The sequence below is a fragment of the Urtica dioica genome, chromosome 8 (genome assembly GCF_054948205.1).
Source record: "Urtica dioica subsp. dioica isolate 48M chromosome 8, U.dioica_male_clone48M_v1_H2, whole genome shotgun sequence".
Lineage (NCBI taxonomy): Eukaryota > Viridiplantae > Streptophyta > Magnoliopsida > Rosales > Urticaceae > Urtica > Urtica dioica.
This window is the reverse complement of record NC_142763.1, coordinates 5,251,351-5,268,654: the sequence shown is the minus strand read 5'-3', so window position 1 is coordinate 5,268,654 and position 17,304 is coordinate 5,251,351. Positions and strand designations below refer to the sequence as shown.

The window sequence follows — 17,304 nt, the reverse complement described above, 5'->3', positions numbered from 1 at the left end:
CGCATAAACCAAGAGAGGATCTGAGATTTTCAAACCGGTTAGCATCCAAAGCCTTGGTGAAAATAATTGATCTAAGCAATTTTACACTTGTGTATATGTACTTTTGATGACAAATACGTGATTTAATAAAGTAGTTGATTCTAATATATTATTAATTCTACAAGCGAATATATCAATTAATAAATTATTTAATGGAAGAAAAATAAAGGTGAGGGATTCCGATTCTCCAAAGAAGACGATGGCTAGCTTTATCCCGGAGAATAACAGGAAGGTGAGCATAAGTCTGGGAGTTCACTGTTGAGCCCTCCGACGTGTTCTGCGACGGCAATAGAGTAATCGGCTTATTGGTGGCGTAGACTTTGCTTATTGGTGGAATCGGCTCCATGAGAAGGACTTGACCCCGAGCATGAGTGTAGTTCTCATTCAATCCCATGAGGAATTGCATAACATATTCCGATTAAGCGAATTCACTAAATTTGGCCTTTCCTCCACAAGTGCACGGACACGTACAGTCTGGTTTGAAATCACAAAGATCTTGATGAATAGCCTTGAGTCTTGTGAAGTAAACACCGATGGATTGTTGATCTTGTGATAGGTTGATGAATTCACGCCTTAATTGGAAGATTCTTGGCCCGTTGCTTTGTTGAAATCGATCCTTCAGATCGTTCCAAATGTCTCTGGCAGTTCCTCCAAAAAGAATGCTCGAAGCGATTTCCTTGTTCACAGAATTCATGATCCAAGCGATAATAGTGCTATTGTTTCGACTCCACAAGCGAAGAAGATCTGGATCTTCAGGCGAAGGCTTCAAGATCGTGCCGATACCATATTGGATTTGAGAATCCGATCCAAGAATGAAAGAAAAAATACTATTTCATTGATTCAAAATAACCAGAGTACAAAGATATTTAAATACAAAAACTATCAGCTTTAACAAACGTCAATCGACTATGTCCACACGACAGGTCGTATTGCAATTCATTAAAGCCTCAAACTAAAATGACAACAATGGTCGTGTTTGGCACAGCTTTTTTAAGCCTGTTTTTGCTGTTAGCAAAAACCAAACTGCAATCTTAGTGTTTGGTAAAACAGTTTTTAGAAAAAATTTCAAAAACGATTTTAAAAATTGTACATGAGTCACAAAAGCTACGAATCTTAGCTTTTAGAAAGTGTTTTTGTATTTGATATAAAATTACTTTAATATCCTCACGTGATTATCCATATCACTGTTAAATTATTTTATGTCTATTTTAGTCTTTTTACTATAATATATTTATTTTACCAAACGTAAAATGAGCTTTTGTTACTAGCAACAACTATTTTATAAACAGCTTATCAAACACCTATCAGTTTTAAAAAAAAACAGTTTTTTCCAAAAACTGAATTAAAAGCGTTTTTTTTTAAAACAAAGCTATGCCAAAAGATGCCAATAAAGGAGAAATTAAAAACAGAAACACGCTAAATAAAACCAACGAAGAAACACAACCAGCCAAAGTCCCTCATCTCCAATACTCTGCGTGTGTTTCCAAAGCTACGATCTCATCTCTATAGCCATGGAAATCTCGCTCGGATCTCGAACCGCCACAATTTCTTGCGTCTTGGGTTTTTCTTCCTCCGATACTCGGTCCTTCGAGCGCCGGAGATCTCTGATATCGCCGCCGAAGGCTGTGGCTCCCCGCGCAAAGTGCTCTCTCCAGCCACGCCCGGAGGCGAAACGTTTCGCGGTGGACGTTGGCGAGAGGAAAAAAACGGCATCGATCGAGGAGCCGAAGGTGGCTACGAGGTCGATGAGTGGGATTTGCGATGAGATAGAGAAGCTTGTTTCGGGGAAGAGATACGAAGATGCACTCGAGCTTTTCGGGGTTTTGAAGATCGCTGGCTGTAATGGAATCCGGACCAGTACTCTCGATTCACTGGTATATGCTTGCATCGGATTGAACTCCGTTAGAGGAGTGAAAAAACTCTCTGAATTCGTTTCCAGGAGTGGCCTTGAATTGGATTTGCACATGAGGAAGAGGTTTCTTTATATGCACGTGAGGTGCGGGATGATGATCAAAGCACGCAAACTGTTCGAGGAATTGCCCGAGAGGGACTTGGACTCATCCACCATGATGATCGCGGGCCTCGTGGAGTCGAGGCACTTCGCCGAGGCGATCAGTCTCTTCCTCGTGATCCACGAGAAATTCTCCGAGATCGGAGCCCACACATTCGCCACCGTGATCCGAGCCTGCTCGGGCCTCGGAATCGTGACGATCGGACGGCAGATTCACTCCTGCGCAGTCAAGTCCAACGTGGTGGCCAACGACTTCGTGGCCTGCACTCTGATCGACATGTACAGCAAGTGCAACTCCATTAAAGAAGCTCGGCTCGTGTTCTCCAGGCTGGCGAAGAAGACAACGGTGGCTTGGAACTCGATCATCGCAGCGAACGCGCTCCACGAACACACCGAGGAAGCCCTGAGTTCGTACTACGCGATGAGAGACTCGGGCGTTAAAACCGACCATTTCACCTTCTCCATAGTCATCAAGATCTGCTCGAGGCTCGCCTCGCTGGCGCACGGCAAGCAAGCCCACGCCGACCTCGTGAGCCACAGCTACGGATTCGACCTCGTCGCCAACACCGCGCTCGTCGACCTCTACGGAAAGTGGGGCAGAGCCGAGGACGCCCGCAACGTGTTCGACAAAATGCCGCTCAAGAACGTGATCACGTGGAACGCGATGATCGCCGCGTACGGCAACCACGGGCTCGGGAGCGAGGCCATCAAGCTCTTCGAGAGGATGACGAGGGAGAACAAACGGAAGATCATCCCCGACCTCATCACGTTCCTTGCGGTCCTCTCGGCTTGTTCCTACTCGGGCCTCTCCAATCAAGGCTGGGCGATCTTCGAGTCGATGAGCAGAGACCACAAGGTCAAGCCTCAGGCGATGCACTACGCGTGCATGATCGAGCTGCTCGGGAGAGAAGGCTGGTTGGAAGAAGCCCACGAGATGATACTGAAAGCCCCGTTCGAGCCCACGGTCAAGATGTGGGCCGCGCTTCTCACCGCTTGCCGGGTCCACGGGGATTTGGAGCTCGGGAGAATCGCCGCCGAGAAGATCTACGGAATGGAGCCGGAATTGCTCAACGGCTATCTAGTCCTCTTGAACATATACAAGGCCACAGGAAAGGCAAAGGAAGCTTCTTCCGTGCTTCGGACCCTGAAAAGGAAGGGTCTGAGGATTTTCCCGGCGTGCACTTGGATAGAGGTGAAGAAACAGGCCCACGTGTTTCGGTCTGGAGACAAGACCCATGCGGAAACCGAAAAAATCTACCGGAAACTCGAGGAACTGACGGCCGAGATCACAGACCTCGGGTACGTCCCCGAGCGAGGCTCTGTGCTCGACGAACGCGAAGAACGGTCGTCGCATCAGAGCGAGAAACTCGCGATCTCGTTCGGGATCATCAGTACTTCCGACGGGACGCCGCTGCAGATCGTGCAGGGCCATCGGGTCAGCGGCGATTGCCACTCCGCGATCAAGTTGATCGCTTTGGTCGCCAGGAGAGAAATCGTTCTCAGGGACGCTAGTAGGTTTCACCATTTCAAAGATGGAGGTTGTTCTTGTGGAGATTATTGGTAATTTCTTTCAACAATTATACTACACCTTGTTTCATTTTACTTCTATTCTTCAGTTAGTATCATAAAGATGGGAATTGCTCTTGTGGAGATTATTGGTGACTTTCTTGTCTTTCTTTTTCAAGCACACAACTTTAATGTTAAGATTGTCCATTTAATCATAGCTCAATAATAAATAAAAATTGGCCTACTCTTGTTATTCAGTTGTGAGTAATTTTTATTTATTCTTTTATTGAGAGGTGATTTGAGAATTGCATGTAATCATCCTCATCAGCTTCGACGTTGTTTACATCGTCTTTGCTGAGCACATTTCCTCTCTTTTCTTGCCTCCCTTCCCACTTTTACACTGTCTTTCCATTCCTCATTGGACTCATTGCCATAACCTTCTCTCTCTCCATCAAATTCCTTACCAGCAACTACACATTCCAATCACAGCAACTTAATTAATTGAATGTCTATATATATTTCTGATATCGATTAGGAAATCCAATTACCACTTCCTCCAACAGAGAAAGCGTGAACATTGGGCTGCCATTGCTGATTACTGTTATTATTGCTATGGTTGTCTCCACCGTCCTGTAAAATAAATAATTATTTATAATTGCCCTGAAAATGTCTTCAAATAGATACGGAAATGTACGTAGTATCGCACACCTCTGTGGCGCTTATAACGAGTGTTGCACTGAGGACAGCACTGGTTTCCGTCGCTGCGCTCGTAGTCGTAGCACGGCCGGCACACCGGAAACTTGCACACGTGGCACGCTGAGAACACCTCTCCGTTCTCGTTGCACCCGATCTCGTCCCCACACACACGGAGGCCGATTCTGCAAAAAAAAATTATGTCGTGTTGTTGAATCGAGTATTGTGTGTCTGTGTGTGTGGGGGTTTAGGAAAGTTATACCTCGGTTTCAGGGAACGAGGTAGAGCCGGCCATGGGGTTCGAGGCCATGGCGTGGTGATATGATCAGAGTAGATCGGGGATGAAGAGAGAGTTGGTTTTTGCTGTGGAGGAATGATGAGAGTGTGGTTATATTGTGGGGATTGAGAGTGAAAAAGGAGAAGAGAGAATGGACAAGAGAGTTAGAATCTACCTACTGTGAGTTTGGTAGTCGTGAGTTTGATTCTAAGAGACGTTAGTGATTTGGTACGAGATCAAAAATGGGTTTGTTTTCTATTTTAATATATATTTTTTGGTGTTGCTTAGGTTCAAAGGAAGCATGCTAGATTATATTTTCTGATTAACCTAAGCTTGAAGTTTGGTTGTCACTTCATTTTATTGCCTCTGGCCGTGTATGATTTAAGCTTCGCGTTTGGTCATCAATCGCGTTGTGTTTTTTTTGGTAAGATGGGAAATTTTAGATTTTTAAAGATTACCCAGTCTCAATCACACACAATCCTGCCGAATTTTCTTCGACAATCACAACACAACACGCAATACAATCCGTAAAGGAATTAGCCGGTAAGATATTACGAGTAAACATCCAAGGGATAATAGAGAGAACACAACAGTATCAATCTCAAGGTTATGTAGTCGACGGCACTGTATTATTATAATTTAGACCCGAGAACAGTCGATTCCTTGCAGATAACACGGCAATGGAGCCAGATAATTCCCAGAGCCCTAGATACGAGTATTAAGAATAGAGTGTGGCAAAACTTGTTTAATGATAGTTCCAACTGCAATAATTGACAAGTTTAAAAAGCTCTTCTTCCAAGCTACGGCTACTCGATATTACTATTGATGTATTGTCAGTTTCAATTCTAATGCTAAGTTGACTTGCGAGTCGGCTTATTCGGTTGTTCTCGGACGCTTTGTTGGTTGAGAACCGGCTTCGCACGAGTCTAGCTCGTGTTTCTCAGCTTCCTCTTGATGCCCGTTGATCTTATCAGAACCTTCTCGCGGTGTAGTTTTGGCATCGTTTTCACTTTTCCCGTGGTCGGTTTTGGAGGTCTCTGGGTCACCCTTTTCAGGGGAATCTCGAATTGGGTCGGAAGGCGCGGCAGAAGGGTTCTCAAAAGCTGAGGATGAAGCCTTTATCTTGTCCATACCTGATTTGCATTGCTTCTCGAACATCATTTGCAGGTATCTCCCTTGTTCTTGTATTCTCAATTGCAGGTTTCTTTGTATCTGCACAAGACATATATGTATATCAACATTTACAGCGTTACAACGTGCCCACAAAGGAGAGTGGCAGAATCAAGTTCAATTTTTTTGTATTGTGATCAATTGTGAGGAACATATAGGTGTTAGACTCATCAGGTTATCATTGGTTGGCATCTAATAATCCTATTTGACAAAGAAGTCTGAAGTATTATGAGCTTTCATCTCAAAAACCCTTGACCTTTATAAAATCTGTAAGTTATCATTCAGTTTCAATAAATGATGCTAACAAGAAGTAACACATGACACTACTGCGAACTATGGTTTGGACGACACACTTTGGATGACAGTTCTTAAAAAATGTCGTCCAAGCCTCCTCGCCACGGCGCAAATTACGCTCATTGCGGCTAGGAGCATGTTGTACAACAATTTATTTAAAATGTCAAAGCTTTTGTAATTTGACTAGGGCGGGAATCACTCTCACCGCGGAGACGAATATATTGCATGGCCGTTTTTTTATCTGTCTCACATAGTTGTCTCTGTACGATAGTTTAATGTAGCTGTCGTACATTCCCGTTGGGGCTAGAACTAGATAGGTCGCGGCGACGAGAACTTTGATTGACTGTAGTGTTCAAAAACTGTTGTACGAATTCGTACTTTGTACAACAGTATAACCTCGAGGTAATTTAAACTCGTGCGATTCTCCACGACATTCACACATGTCACAAGGTTAGTTAGACACCCTTTTCGGAGTCTGATTCTCAAGGTATATGATCTACAAACTTCAACGATGGGTATAATACGACTCCGATAGAGTTGATTTTTAATGATATTTTGTTGCTTGTAATAACTTATGCAGAGTCTAAATTTCTCATGGCTCTAGTACTATTCAAGAAGCTATCCACAATCTTATTAAAGTTGGTTAGCTCGTTGATTCGAACAAGGTTTGGTGACACGAGATTTCTAATTCTATCTGGTTGAGGCGGAAAGTATTAATTAGTGAGAAGCATTGACACTGGTTCTTCTGCGGAGATAACTCGTATCAAGAATCGAATTCATGTCAAAGCATGGGAAGATTCAAGCAGCTATAATTTTCATACGAGGAAGATTCATGCAGCAAGAACTCCAATACTCGTTTTTCAATGATATCTGTAATGTTTGATAGGGATACCGGAGTGAGAATAGGGATACCGGAGTGAGATACCGGACATAAATTAAATGACGCAGTGAGATAACGAAGTGAGAAAAGCGAAGATACTCGTAGGAAAGTACGAGGTATCGAAATGACGCAGTGAGATAAGCGAAGATAATGTACGATATATGATGGGTTTACCTTTTCTTTCAATACTTCATTCTCTGTCAAAGAATCTGTATCCGCTACGATCTCATTATCCGTCAAAGAATCTATGATGAAGCTATTTCCTATAAAAATAAATATAAATAAAGATTAATAAGCGAAATTTCTTTCATAATTGAACAAGTAAATAAATGCATCGGTAATTTTTATTTCTAAATTAGAATATTCAAAGGATGAGCATTTTTGGATAAATTTTATACGATGCTTATAATATAATTAAATAACATTGGAAAATCCAAACGGTTAATAAATATCATTAAATGAATGGGCATATTATGATAAATAAGTTATGGCATCAACCAACTAAAGGAGTTTAATAAAGCATTATTCTACTACGTTGCCATATTGACATGTCACAAAATTTATCAACTAGCATGTATGGAAAAATATAATTTTTTTCTCAAATACTAATTGACTTGAAGAATTAGTACTTAGTTCTCGTAACAAAACAAAAAAAGGGAATTGCATTTACAGATATGCCTTGTATCGTTTCATTGTACCAAGAGATGCTTTGAACAAGTTGGTAGTTCAATTTTTTTTTTTTTTTTTCGTTTTGTGCTATTTATGAGAACTTTTTGACCATGTTAAACAAAATAGATTGATCATTGACCTTATAAAAAAACAGTGTGCTATGTAAAACAAAAAATAAAACTAATAAATTATCACTAATGGTACACCTCTTTTTGGATATTTGAAGAGTGACCTAATTAATATTAATGTCGATATTTGGGGAGTGCGTATAAAATCTAATCTAAAATTGGATATATATAAAAAAAAATTGCACATTCTGTAATAAATATTTTTGACTTATTGAAGATTTATATAAATGGTGGAATTTTGAGGGGGAACGTATCCTAATAATTTGAGTAATATTTATACGGATAACTTTTTAAAATTGGCTTATACATAGTAAATGGTTTTTCTAAGGTGAATGCAGATTGCAAAATATGAGGTTGATGGACATCGAATGTAAGATTTATCGGACCTTTCTATTAAAAGAACATTATTACTTTATGTTTAGGGGAAAAAAAATCCTATTTATCCTCTAAGTTGTGCATCTATTTGTGTGTCTTTTGAGCATACTGTTTATTACTTAAGTCTCCCTAAAAATAGTTATTTAGTAACTCAAATACATCCTTTCGATTAGGTCAGAGATCTCTCGGTTTCGCTTCATATATCTTTTTTCTTCTTCTACTTTTTGAGCTGCGCTTTATGTTTGGCTGTTTCGTATGATATATTTTTCGAAGATTTTACATTGCTGATTCAGTATTTGGATCTGAAATGTGACACGATGATATGCGAGAGAGAGAGAGAGAGAGAGAGAGAGAGAGAGAGAGAGAGAGAGAGAGAGAAGGCGAGAGACTACTGATTATAACAGAATGATCTCATAATGAAATCTTACGTTGGAAAATACGAGATTGCAGAACAAAAAGCTATGGAGACAGAGATAATCAAGAAAGAAACAGAAACAACAATTACGAAACGAACTAAACATGCATAGCTAGAAATTACGAAATAAAACGAAAAATTAGATTATTCTTCGATCATATTTAATCTGATACGTGGTTGAGCTTGAGGTTTCTAATCCTGTAATGGAAAACAATAAAATAATAAGTATGTGAAGCCACGAAATTAGTGGTTTGTAAATAGATTCCAGTAATTAATTAAATACATGAAACGAAAAAAAAATATAAAAAATAAAATAAAAACGCTAGCTTCAGTTAGTTATTGTATATATCAAATAAGGATGTGTTTTCCAGGAACTAATAAGAGTAAACATGAATGTGTTTTTGAATAGATTTTTAAATTTATTTTTAGGAAGGCTCTTTCTTTTTGTTAACAGATTCTTATCGGTATATAAGTGAGAAGCCAGTGCTGATTGAGCCATTAGTAAGCTTTAGATTTGGGAAGCACTATCGTGGGACAAAAATCTGGGCTTGTTATGTAGATGGGAAAAAGTAGTTGTAAATGGTTTGACTAGAAAAAAAAAAAAAAAAGAGAACTCTTATATTTGACTACCATGCATGGTATACCTCTTTTTACCACCCACCGGTGGTCTTGTACTTTGAGAGCGGAATTTGGTTGGACTCGATAAGCTTAATATCTTCGACGACGAGCTCATAGTGCACCTTAACCTCATCGGCAGTTTTCCCGCCAACGGCTCTTGCAACCTTGACCCAACGGTCAGGGCTTTCCTTGTCGAACAAGGCAAGAGCACGCTCGAAGGCCTTGTTTTGCTTGTCGGTCCATGACGGCATTGTGGAGGAAGCCATTTGTGTTTTGAGCTTGAGAGAGATGGGAAGATATATATATATATATATATATATATATATATATATATATATATATATATATATATATATATAAGAACGGGAATAGTATAATTGAAAAAAGAGCTTCAAAGAGGATATTAGAACTTTGTCTAAGTGTGAGTGATGGTTTGAATGAAAAATAAAAGAATGCAAGGCTTGCTTTTTACAAGGGGAAAAGAGTGAGGGGTGAGGTGGGATGTGGCTAGTTGTCACGGATGTGCCTTGTTAAGTTTTTATGACATTTGAAAAATAAAATGGCGGCAAAACTGCTCAAATTTACTCTAATCGATATTTATACTCATTTTTTCCTTGGGCAAAAATATCTCATGTTACGTATTAATACTTTCGCCGTTAAAATTTATGTTTGAACTTAACGGTGCAAGTAGTTACGGCATTACTAAACAGTAACATGTGGTATTTTTGCAAAAAAAAAATGAACATATAAGTAGTGTTTTGTCTAAACATTTAATATTTTTGCCACTATTATTAGTTATTTGTCTCCTTATGAACCACATTTCACTTGGGTGTTTATGAGTTGAAAGGGGGAAGAGGGATATTTTATCTCTTTATTTTATTTTTTATTATTAGCATGGAAGCACGTACGTATAGTTGAGGACTAAGAAACGATGTCTTGATCATTTTTCCATAATTGCAAAATAAAATCGGAAATAGTGTATGCATGTTCACGTTTTAGCATGCTTCCATTTTTTTTTTCTTTCTATTTTTTTTTACTGTTATTTGGACTCTTCTTTCATTGTGAACTATACCAGTTTATTTCTATCTAAAGAAACAAAACTACGTTTTGGCATATTAATTGTATATGATTATCTGTTGATGCAAACAAAAAAATTAAAATTTAAAATGATAAATAATCAGGTAGTAAAAACATGAATGTAAAAATGGAATAAAAATAATACTTCATTGATATTGATCAAGAAAGGAATGATATATGAGAGGTTGAGCACATCCCAACTAGGTTGTCACCCACTCAACTCTCAACATTTAACATTCAGTTTGTATTTACAATTACAACCATATATCCAATGGAATGGAAACAAACAACACCAAAAAGTCTTTTGAACCATATATCAAAATATTACTTCCTTCTTCAAAGTAACAATATATGATATGATATATAATAATATTTTGAACCGAATACATAATAAGACAATACGATAAAATTAACCGTCCTATTAATGGAATATAAATTATACCTTTATAAATCACATAATCAAATCAAGTTGTAGTAGCAGTAGGAGTTGATATATGAGAAGTTTTTTTTTAATATATATTTATTTTTAATTCAAAAAAATCGGTTAAATAACCGATATCCAGATTTTCCCAAAATCAAATCCGATATCCGGTCCAGTTTTGTAAACCGGATCGGTTATCCGAATCTGGATTTCGGTTAGCTGACGTGGCTCCAAATTTCGGTTTCGGTTCGGTTTGGATATCGGTTTTATCCGATTTTCGGTTCGGTTTTGTACAGCCCTACTAAAAATCATTCATTTTGATTTTTAAATCATTGGTATATTATTAGCTAGTTAGGTTTATCTAAAAATTAGAGATAATCCAAATAAAAAAAATAAAATAAAAAAGGCAAATATTAGATGTGAATAGATTTACATATTGATGTATGCAATTTATATGTAGTATAACTGTATAAAAAAATTGCTAAATCGATAAGAATTTTGATTATTTTGATGTAAACTTAAAACAATTGTTATTTTGTTAAATAATTAGTTTTATATGATTATTTTTTTAAAATAAATTGTTTTATTTTGAAAAATAAAATTCATTTTTAATCATGTAACTCAAAGTTATTCATAGACTTCATCGAGATATATTCAAAACAAATGAGTTTATTTTTATAAAAAAAAAGTAAATTATAAAATTATGAGCCTCTATATTCGCTTTATTCTAGATTTCAACTCTTAAAAATATACACAACGAACTCGATACATCCAACAAAATAAAACTAAACTCATTTTTTTATGGTGTAAAGGAATAGATATTTCTTTCCTTAAATCGTATTTCTTTTAAAAAAAATATTAGACAAAATAATCGTTATAAATTGATTGCATATTTATATTTAAATTATTCATGAAAAATTTAATTTGTATCGACACTTTTGAATTTTTATTAAATTTATGTATCTAGAACCAAGGATTTAAAAGCAGACGAATTTCCAAGAATTTCGTGCGAAAATTCGTTTCCGGCGAGTCAACGGCCGTCGAAAGGGTAATATGTCGTTTCGTCGTCGTTTTTCGATTTCGTCGTTTTTCGCTGATTTTCTTCGTTTGTCGTTTTTACTGTCGTTTTTGCTGCTATCGTTTTTTTTTAAAATATATACAATGTATCAAGCATTACAACAAAATATTAAAAAAAAAATTTAGTCTTCAAATATTTTGTGAAGATTCTATTTCATTTGAAAATATTACATACAAAATATTATATAAAAAATATTACTTACAAAATAGCTCAAATTTATAAAATATTATACATTAATAGCACAAATTTATAAAATATTATATATATATATATATACAACTTTCTATTAAAAAAAGATTATATACATAATGTATTTTATTTATATATGTTTAAAAATTGAAAAATATATTTATGTATTACATGTATATATTTTAAATATATTTTGCCACATTTTTTTCGTTCGGTTTTTCATCGGGTTGTCGTTTTTCCATGGAAAACGGTATTTGAAAACTTCAAATCGAATACCCTTTTCCACATTTTTTCCGTTTGGTTTTCCATCGACTTGTCGATTTTCCGTAAATCAGAAAGCTCGAAACGGTAACGAAAATGACAATTTTTTTTCCTTGCCGAGAACTACTAATTTTTCAATGAACTATTATTAATTTTAACAAAGGTCGGATCTCGCTATCTACAAATGTGGTTTCTTGGGTCACTCAGCCAACTACTTTTTTTTTTTTTTTTTGTATTTTATGTCAGTGATTTAAAAAGTATTTTATGTTCAGTCTTCAGACAAACAGTCAAAACAACATAGGCGGAGTTAACAATGCAAGAAACCGTTTCTTTCAGGCTTCAGACCAACTCCACCCGAACGTCATTCCCACTGAATGGCGTCAGGGTGGAGTCCAACCATACCCTATATCCCACGCCAAAATGGCGTGGGTGTTTAATTGATTTTAGTGTTGCGCCAAATATGGCGCAACACTATTCACTACACTAATTTTTTTTTTATCCCTTGTAAAGTTTATAATTTATACATTTGCACTTATTTATAAAATTATATCATATTTATCCTTAAATTATTTTATATTTTATATTTTATAATTTATTTTCAAATACAACATTGACATTTAGAGTTTGAGAAAAACTAAAATGACATTAATAAATATTAAGTTTAGTTTATGTTAATTTGTATTTTGAATTATTTTATAGAGTAATATTTTATTATTAAATAATGAATAAGTGGTATAATTGGAAGATATGAAATAAATATAAAGGTATGGAAATAAAAAGAGAAAGTTGAATATAAAATTAATATTTCAATTTAGTGTAAAAAATAGAGTTCGGTGGTTGATTGGAGATGTGGAGATGAGGTAGAGATGTGGAGATGAGGTAGTGTTTTATGTGACATGTACCGTAAAATAAAATAAGGGTTGAAATTGGTGATAAGAGTTGAAAATGGTGTAATCGGGTGGATGGAGTTGGTCTCAGACTTCGTACTCTCCGAAGCAAATCTCTTTCTTCTCTCTGCGTGTGTTTCCAAAGCTACGATCTCATCTCTATAGCCATGGAAATCTCGCTCGGATCTCGAACCGCCACAATTTCTTGCGTCTTGGGTTTTTATTCCTCCGATACTCGGTCCTTCGAGCGCCGGAGATCTCTGATATCGCCGCCGAAGGCTGTGGCTCCCCGCGCAAAGTGCTCTCTCCAGCCACGCCCGGAGGCGAAACGTTTCGCGGTGGACGTTGGCGAGAGGAAAAAACGGCATCGATCGAGGAGCCGAAGGTGGCTACGAGGTCGATGAGTGGGATTTGTAATGAGATAGAGATGCTTGTTTCGGGGAAGAGATACGAAGAAGCACTCGCGCAGGCTGTAATGGAATCCGGACCAGTACTCTCGATTCACTGGTAAGGGCTTGCATCGAATTGAACTCCGTTAGAGGAGTGAAAAATCTCTCTGAATTCGTTTCCATGACTGGCCTTGAATTGAATTTGCACATGAGGAAGAGGTTTCTTCATATGCACGTGAGGTGCGGGATGATGAAAGAGGCACGCAAACTATTCGACGAATTGCCCAAGAGGGACTTGGTCTCATCCACCATGATGATCACGGGCCTCGTGGATTCGAGGCAGTTTGCCGAGGCGATCAGTCTGTTCGTCGAGATCCACGAGAAATTCTCCGAGATCGGAGCCCACACATTCACCCCCGTGATCCGAGCCTGCTCGGGCCTCGGAATCGTGACGATCGGACGGCAGATTCACTCCTGCGCGGTCAAGTCCAACGTGGTGGCCAACGACTTCGTGGCCAATGCTCTGATCGACATGTACAGCAAGTGTAACTCCATTAAAGAAGCTCGGCTCGTGTTCTCCAGGATGGCGGAGAAGACAACGGTGGCTTGGAACTTGATCATCGCAGCGAACGCGCTCCACGGACACACCGAAAATTGGCTTATACATAGTAAATTGTTTTTCTAAGGTGAATGCAGATTGCAAAATATGAGGTTGAGGGACATCGAATGTAAAATTTATCGGACCTTTCTATTAAAAGAACATTATTACTTTATGTTTAGGGGAAAAAAATCCTATTTATCTTCTAAGTTGTGCATCTATTTGTGTGTCTTTTGAGCATACTGTTTATTACTTAAGTCTCCCTAAAAATAGTTATTTAGTAACTCAAATACATCCTTTCGGTTAGGTCAGAGATCTCTCGGTTTCACTTCATATATCTTTTTTCTTCTTCTGCTTTTTGAGCTGCGGTTTCTGTTTGGATGTTTCGTATGATATATTTTTCGAAGATTTTACATTGCTGATTCAGTATTTGGATCAGAAATGTGACACGCTGATATGAGAGAGAGAGAGAGAGAGAGAGAGAGAGAGAAGGCGAGAGACAACTGATTATAACAGAATGATCTCATAATGAAATCTTACATTGGTAAATACGAGATTGCAGAAAAAAAAAAGCTAGGGAGACAGAGATAATAAAGAAACAAATAGAAACAACACTTACGAAACGAACTAAACATGCATAGCTAGAAATTACGAAATAAAACGAAAAATTAGATTATTCTTCGATCATATTTAATCCGATACGTGGTTGAGCTTGAGGTTTCTAATCAAGCAATGGAAAACAACAAAATAATAAGTACGTGAAGCCACGAAATTAGTGGTTTGTGAATAAATTCCAGTAATTAATTAAATACATGAAACGAAAAAAAAAGCTCGCTTCAGTTAGTTATTGTATATATCGAAGGATGTGTTTTCTAGGAACTAATAAGAGTAAACACGAATGTGTTTTTTGACTTAGATTTTTTAAATTTATTTTTAGGAAGGCTCTTTCTTTTTGTTAACAGATTCTTATCGGTATAAAAGTGAGAAGCTAGAGCTGATTGAGCCATTAGTAAGCTTTAGATTTGGGAAGCACTACCATGGGACAAAAATCTGGGCTTGTTATGTAGATGGGAAAAAGTAGTTGTAAATGGTTTGACTAGAAAAAAAAAAAGAGAACTCTTATATTTGACTACCATGCATGGTATACCTCCTTTTACCACCCACCGGTGGTCTTGTACTTTGGGAGCGGAATTTGGTTGGACTCGATAAGCTTAATATCTTCGACGACGAGCTCATAGTGCACCTTAACCTCATCGGCAGTTTTCCCGCCAACGGCTCTTGCAACCTTGACCCAACGGTCAAGGGTTTCCTTGTCGAATAAGGCAAGAGCACGCTTGTAGGCCTTGTTTTGCTTGTCGGTCCATGACGGCATTGTGGAGGAATCCATATGTGTTTTGAGCTTGTGAGAGATGGGAAGAAGATAATAAGAACGGGAATAGTGTAAAGGAAAAAAGAGTTTCAAAGAGGATATTAGAACTTTGTCTAAGTGTGAGTGATGGTTTGAATGAAAAATAAAAGAATGCAAGGCTTGCTTTTTATAAGGGGAAAAGAGTGAGGGGTGAGGTGGGATGTGGCTAGTTGTCACGGATGTGCCTTGTTAAATTTTTATGACATTTGAAAAAAAGATGACGGCAAAAATGCTCAAAGTTTGCTATAATCGATATTTATACTCATTTTTTTCTTGGGCAAAAATATCCGATATTGTTACAAATTTAGTTACGTATAAATACTTTTGCCATTAAAATTTATGTTTGAACTTAACGGTGCAAGTAGTTACGGCGCTACTAAATAGTAACATTTGGTATTTTTGCAAAAAAAAAATTAGTATATAAGTAGTGTTTGGTCTAAACATTTAATATTTTTGCCGCTATTATTAGTTAATTGTCTCCTTATTAGGAGCCACAAATTTTGACGAAGCTATTTCCTATAAAAATAAATATAAATAAAGATTAATACGCGAAATTTCTTTAATAATTGAACAAGTAAATAAATGCATCGGTAATTATTATTTTTAAATAGAATATTCAAAGGATGAGCATTTTTGGATAAATTCTATACGATGCTTGTAACATAATTAAATAACATCGGAAAATCCAAACGGTTAATAAATATCATTAAATGAATGGGCATATTATGATAAATAAGTTATGGAATCAACCAACTATAGGAGTTGGTGCTGACTGAGCCATTAGTAAGATTTGGATTTGGGAAGCACTATCGTGGGACAAAAATCTGAGCTTGTATTTAGATGAGAAAAAGTAGTTGTAAATGGTTTGACTGGAAAAAATAAATTTGTAAACAACTAGCTATTTGAGGAGAGAAGTTTTAAAATAATAGCCCAACTATTAGTTTATTAGGGAAATATCCCAAATTATTTTGAGTTTCCAAAATTGTCCTTTACCCCCAAGTTTATTTACAATTCGTACGTTCATTTTCTCCGGACCCACCTCTTCTTCTTCTTCGTCTTCTACGCATCAAATCCCCAAATGCTTATTCTCCCTGCAACAAACTCTAGCCTAACCCTAAACCACCATAACCAAAATCCTTACGATTCCTCTTCATTCTTCTTCCCTCGCAAGGTCGCCGATCGCTCACATCCGAATCTTGTGGTCGTGTGGTATCATGCTTCGCGTAGCTGTTCTCCGTCGTGACTCCGACGAGATAGAGCCTTGCGGGAGAGTCTTGGTGCTCAGCCTCGGCGGTGCCGGAGAGATCGGCGACGCTCAATGGCAGAGGATCAGCAAGAAGTGCCTCGCCGAGGCCGCGATCAGCGCACTGATCGTCCACACCATGCGGCTCTTCAGCCCCCGCGCGAACTCCTAGTCTCCGGCGGGATCGGATCCCGCGAGAGGCTCTCCGCCGTCGTCACGGATCGCGCGAAACCCTAGGATCGCGCAGCTCCTGAGGCTCCTCCCGAACTCGGCTCGCCGCCGCTGGGGCCCAGCACCCACGGCGTCCCCGTGGCCGACATCGTCACGCCGGCGTTCTTCGCCGCCATCATCGTCACGCTGTCCCCGTTTCGGTTCGGTTTGGTTTGTTTCATTCCCGAATAACTTACCTTAAAAAGAGAGACATTTCAGAAAATATTTCAAGGTTTAAGACTAGTGCTTCCCCTTTTTTTTTTTTTTTTTCCCCGACATTTTTTGATGTTGTGTTTTTTGTTGTTTTGCGTTCTTTCAAAACATGTTAAACAATTAGATTTTGCTTGACCTCTTGCTCACCAAGTACAACATAATCAAAAAAATATGCTTTGCATTTGTTTTTTCAACAATTAGGGGCTGTTTGGTAACATTTTTGTTTTTTGTTTTTCAAAATACAAATTCTGTTTT

The 17,304-nt window shown here is 37.9% G+C and overlaps 1 protein-coding gene and 2 pseudogenes across 1 annotated transcript in view; 2 read left to right on the top strand and 1 right to left on the bottom strand.

Moving 5' to 3' along the window:
- Window positions 1-9,341, bottom strand: part of LOC149387523 (uncharacterized) — a 29,621-nt gene extending 20,280 nt beyond the window's left edge. The window contains exons 1-6 of the mRNA XM_089622174.1: window positions 9,119-9,341; window positions 7,045-7,133; window positions 6,241-6,333; window positions 5,438-5,738; window positions 5,180-5,231; window positions 4,265-4,434 (exon numbers count right to left, since the gene is read on the bottom strand). Coding sequence (XP_089478300.1) covers window positions 4,265-4,434; window positions 5,180-5,231; window positions 5,438-5,738; window positions 6,241-6,333; window positions 7,045-7,133; window positions 9,119-9,341 — 928 coding nt within the window. The remainder of the gene's footprint in view (window positions 1-4,264; window positions 4,435-5,179; window positions 5,232-5,437; window positions 5,739-6,240; window positions 6,334-7,044; window positions 7,134-9,118) is intronic.
- Window positions 1,460-3,813, top strand: LOC149387524 (pentatricopeptide repeat-containing protein At5g50390, chloroplastic pseudogene; annotated as a pseudogene).
- A 4,217-nt stretch (window positions 9,342-13,558) lies between the features above and the next one.
- On the top strand, window positions 13,559-15,056 carry LOC149387522 (pentatricopeptide repeat-containing protein At5g50390, chloroplastic pseudogene; annotated as a pseudogene).
- The last annotated feature ends 2,248 nt before the right edge of the window (window positions 15,057-17,304 follow it).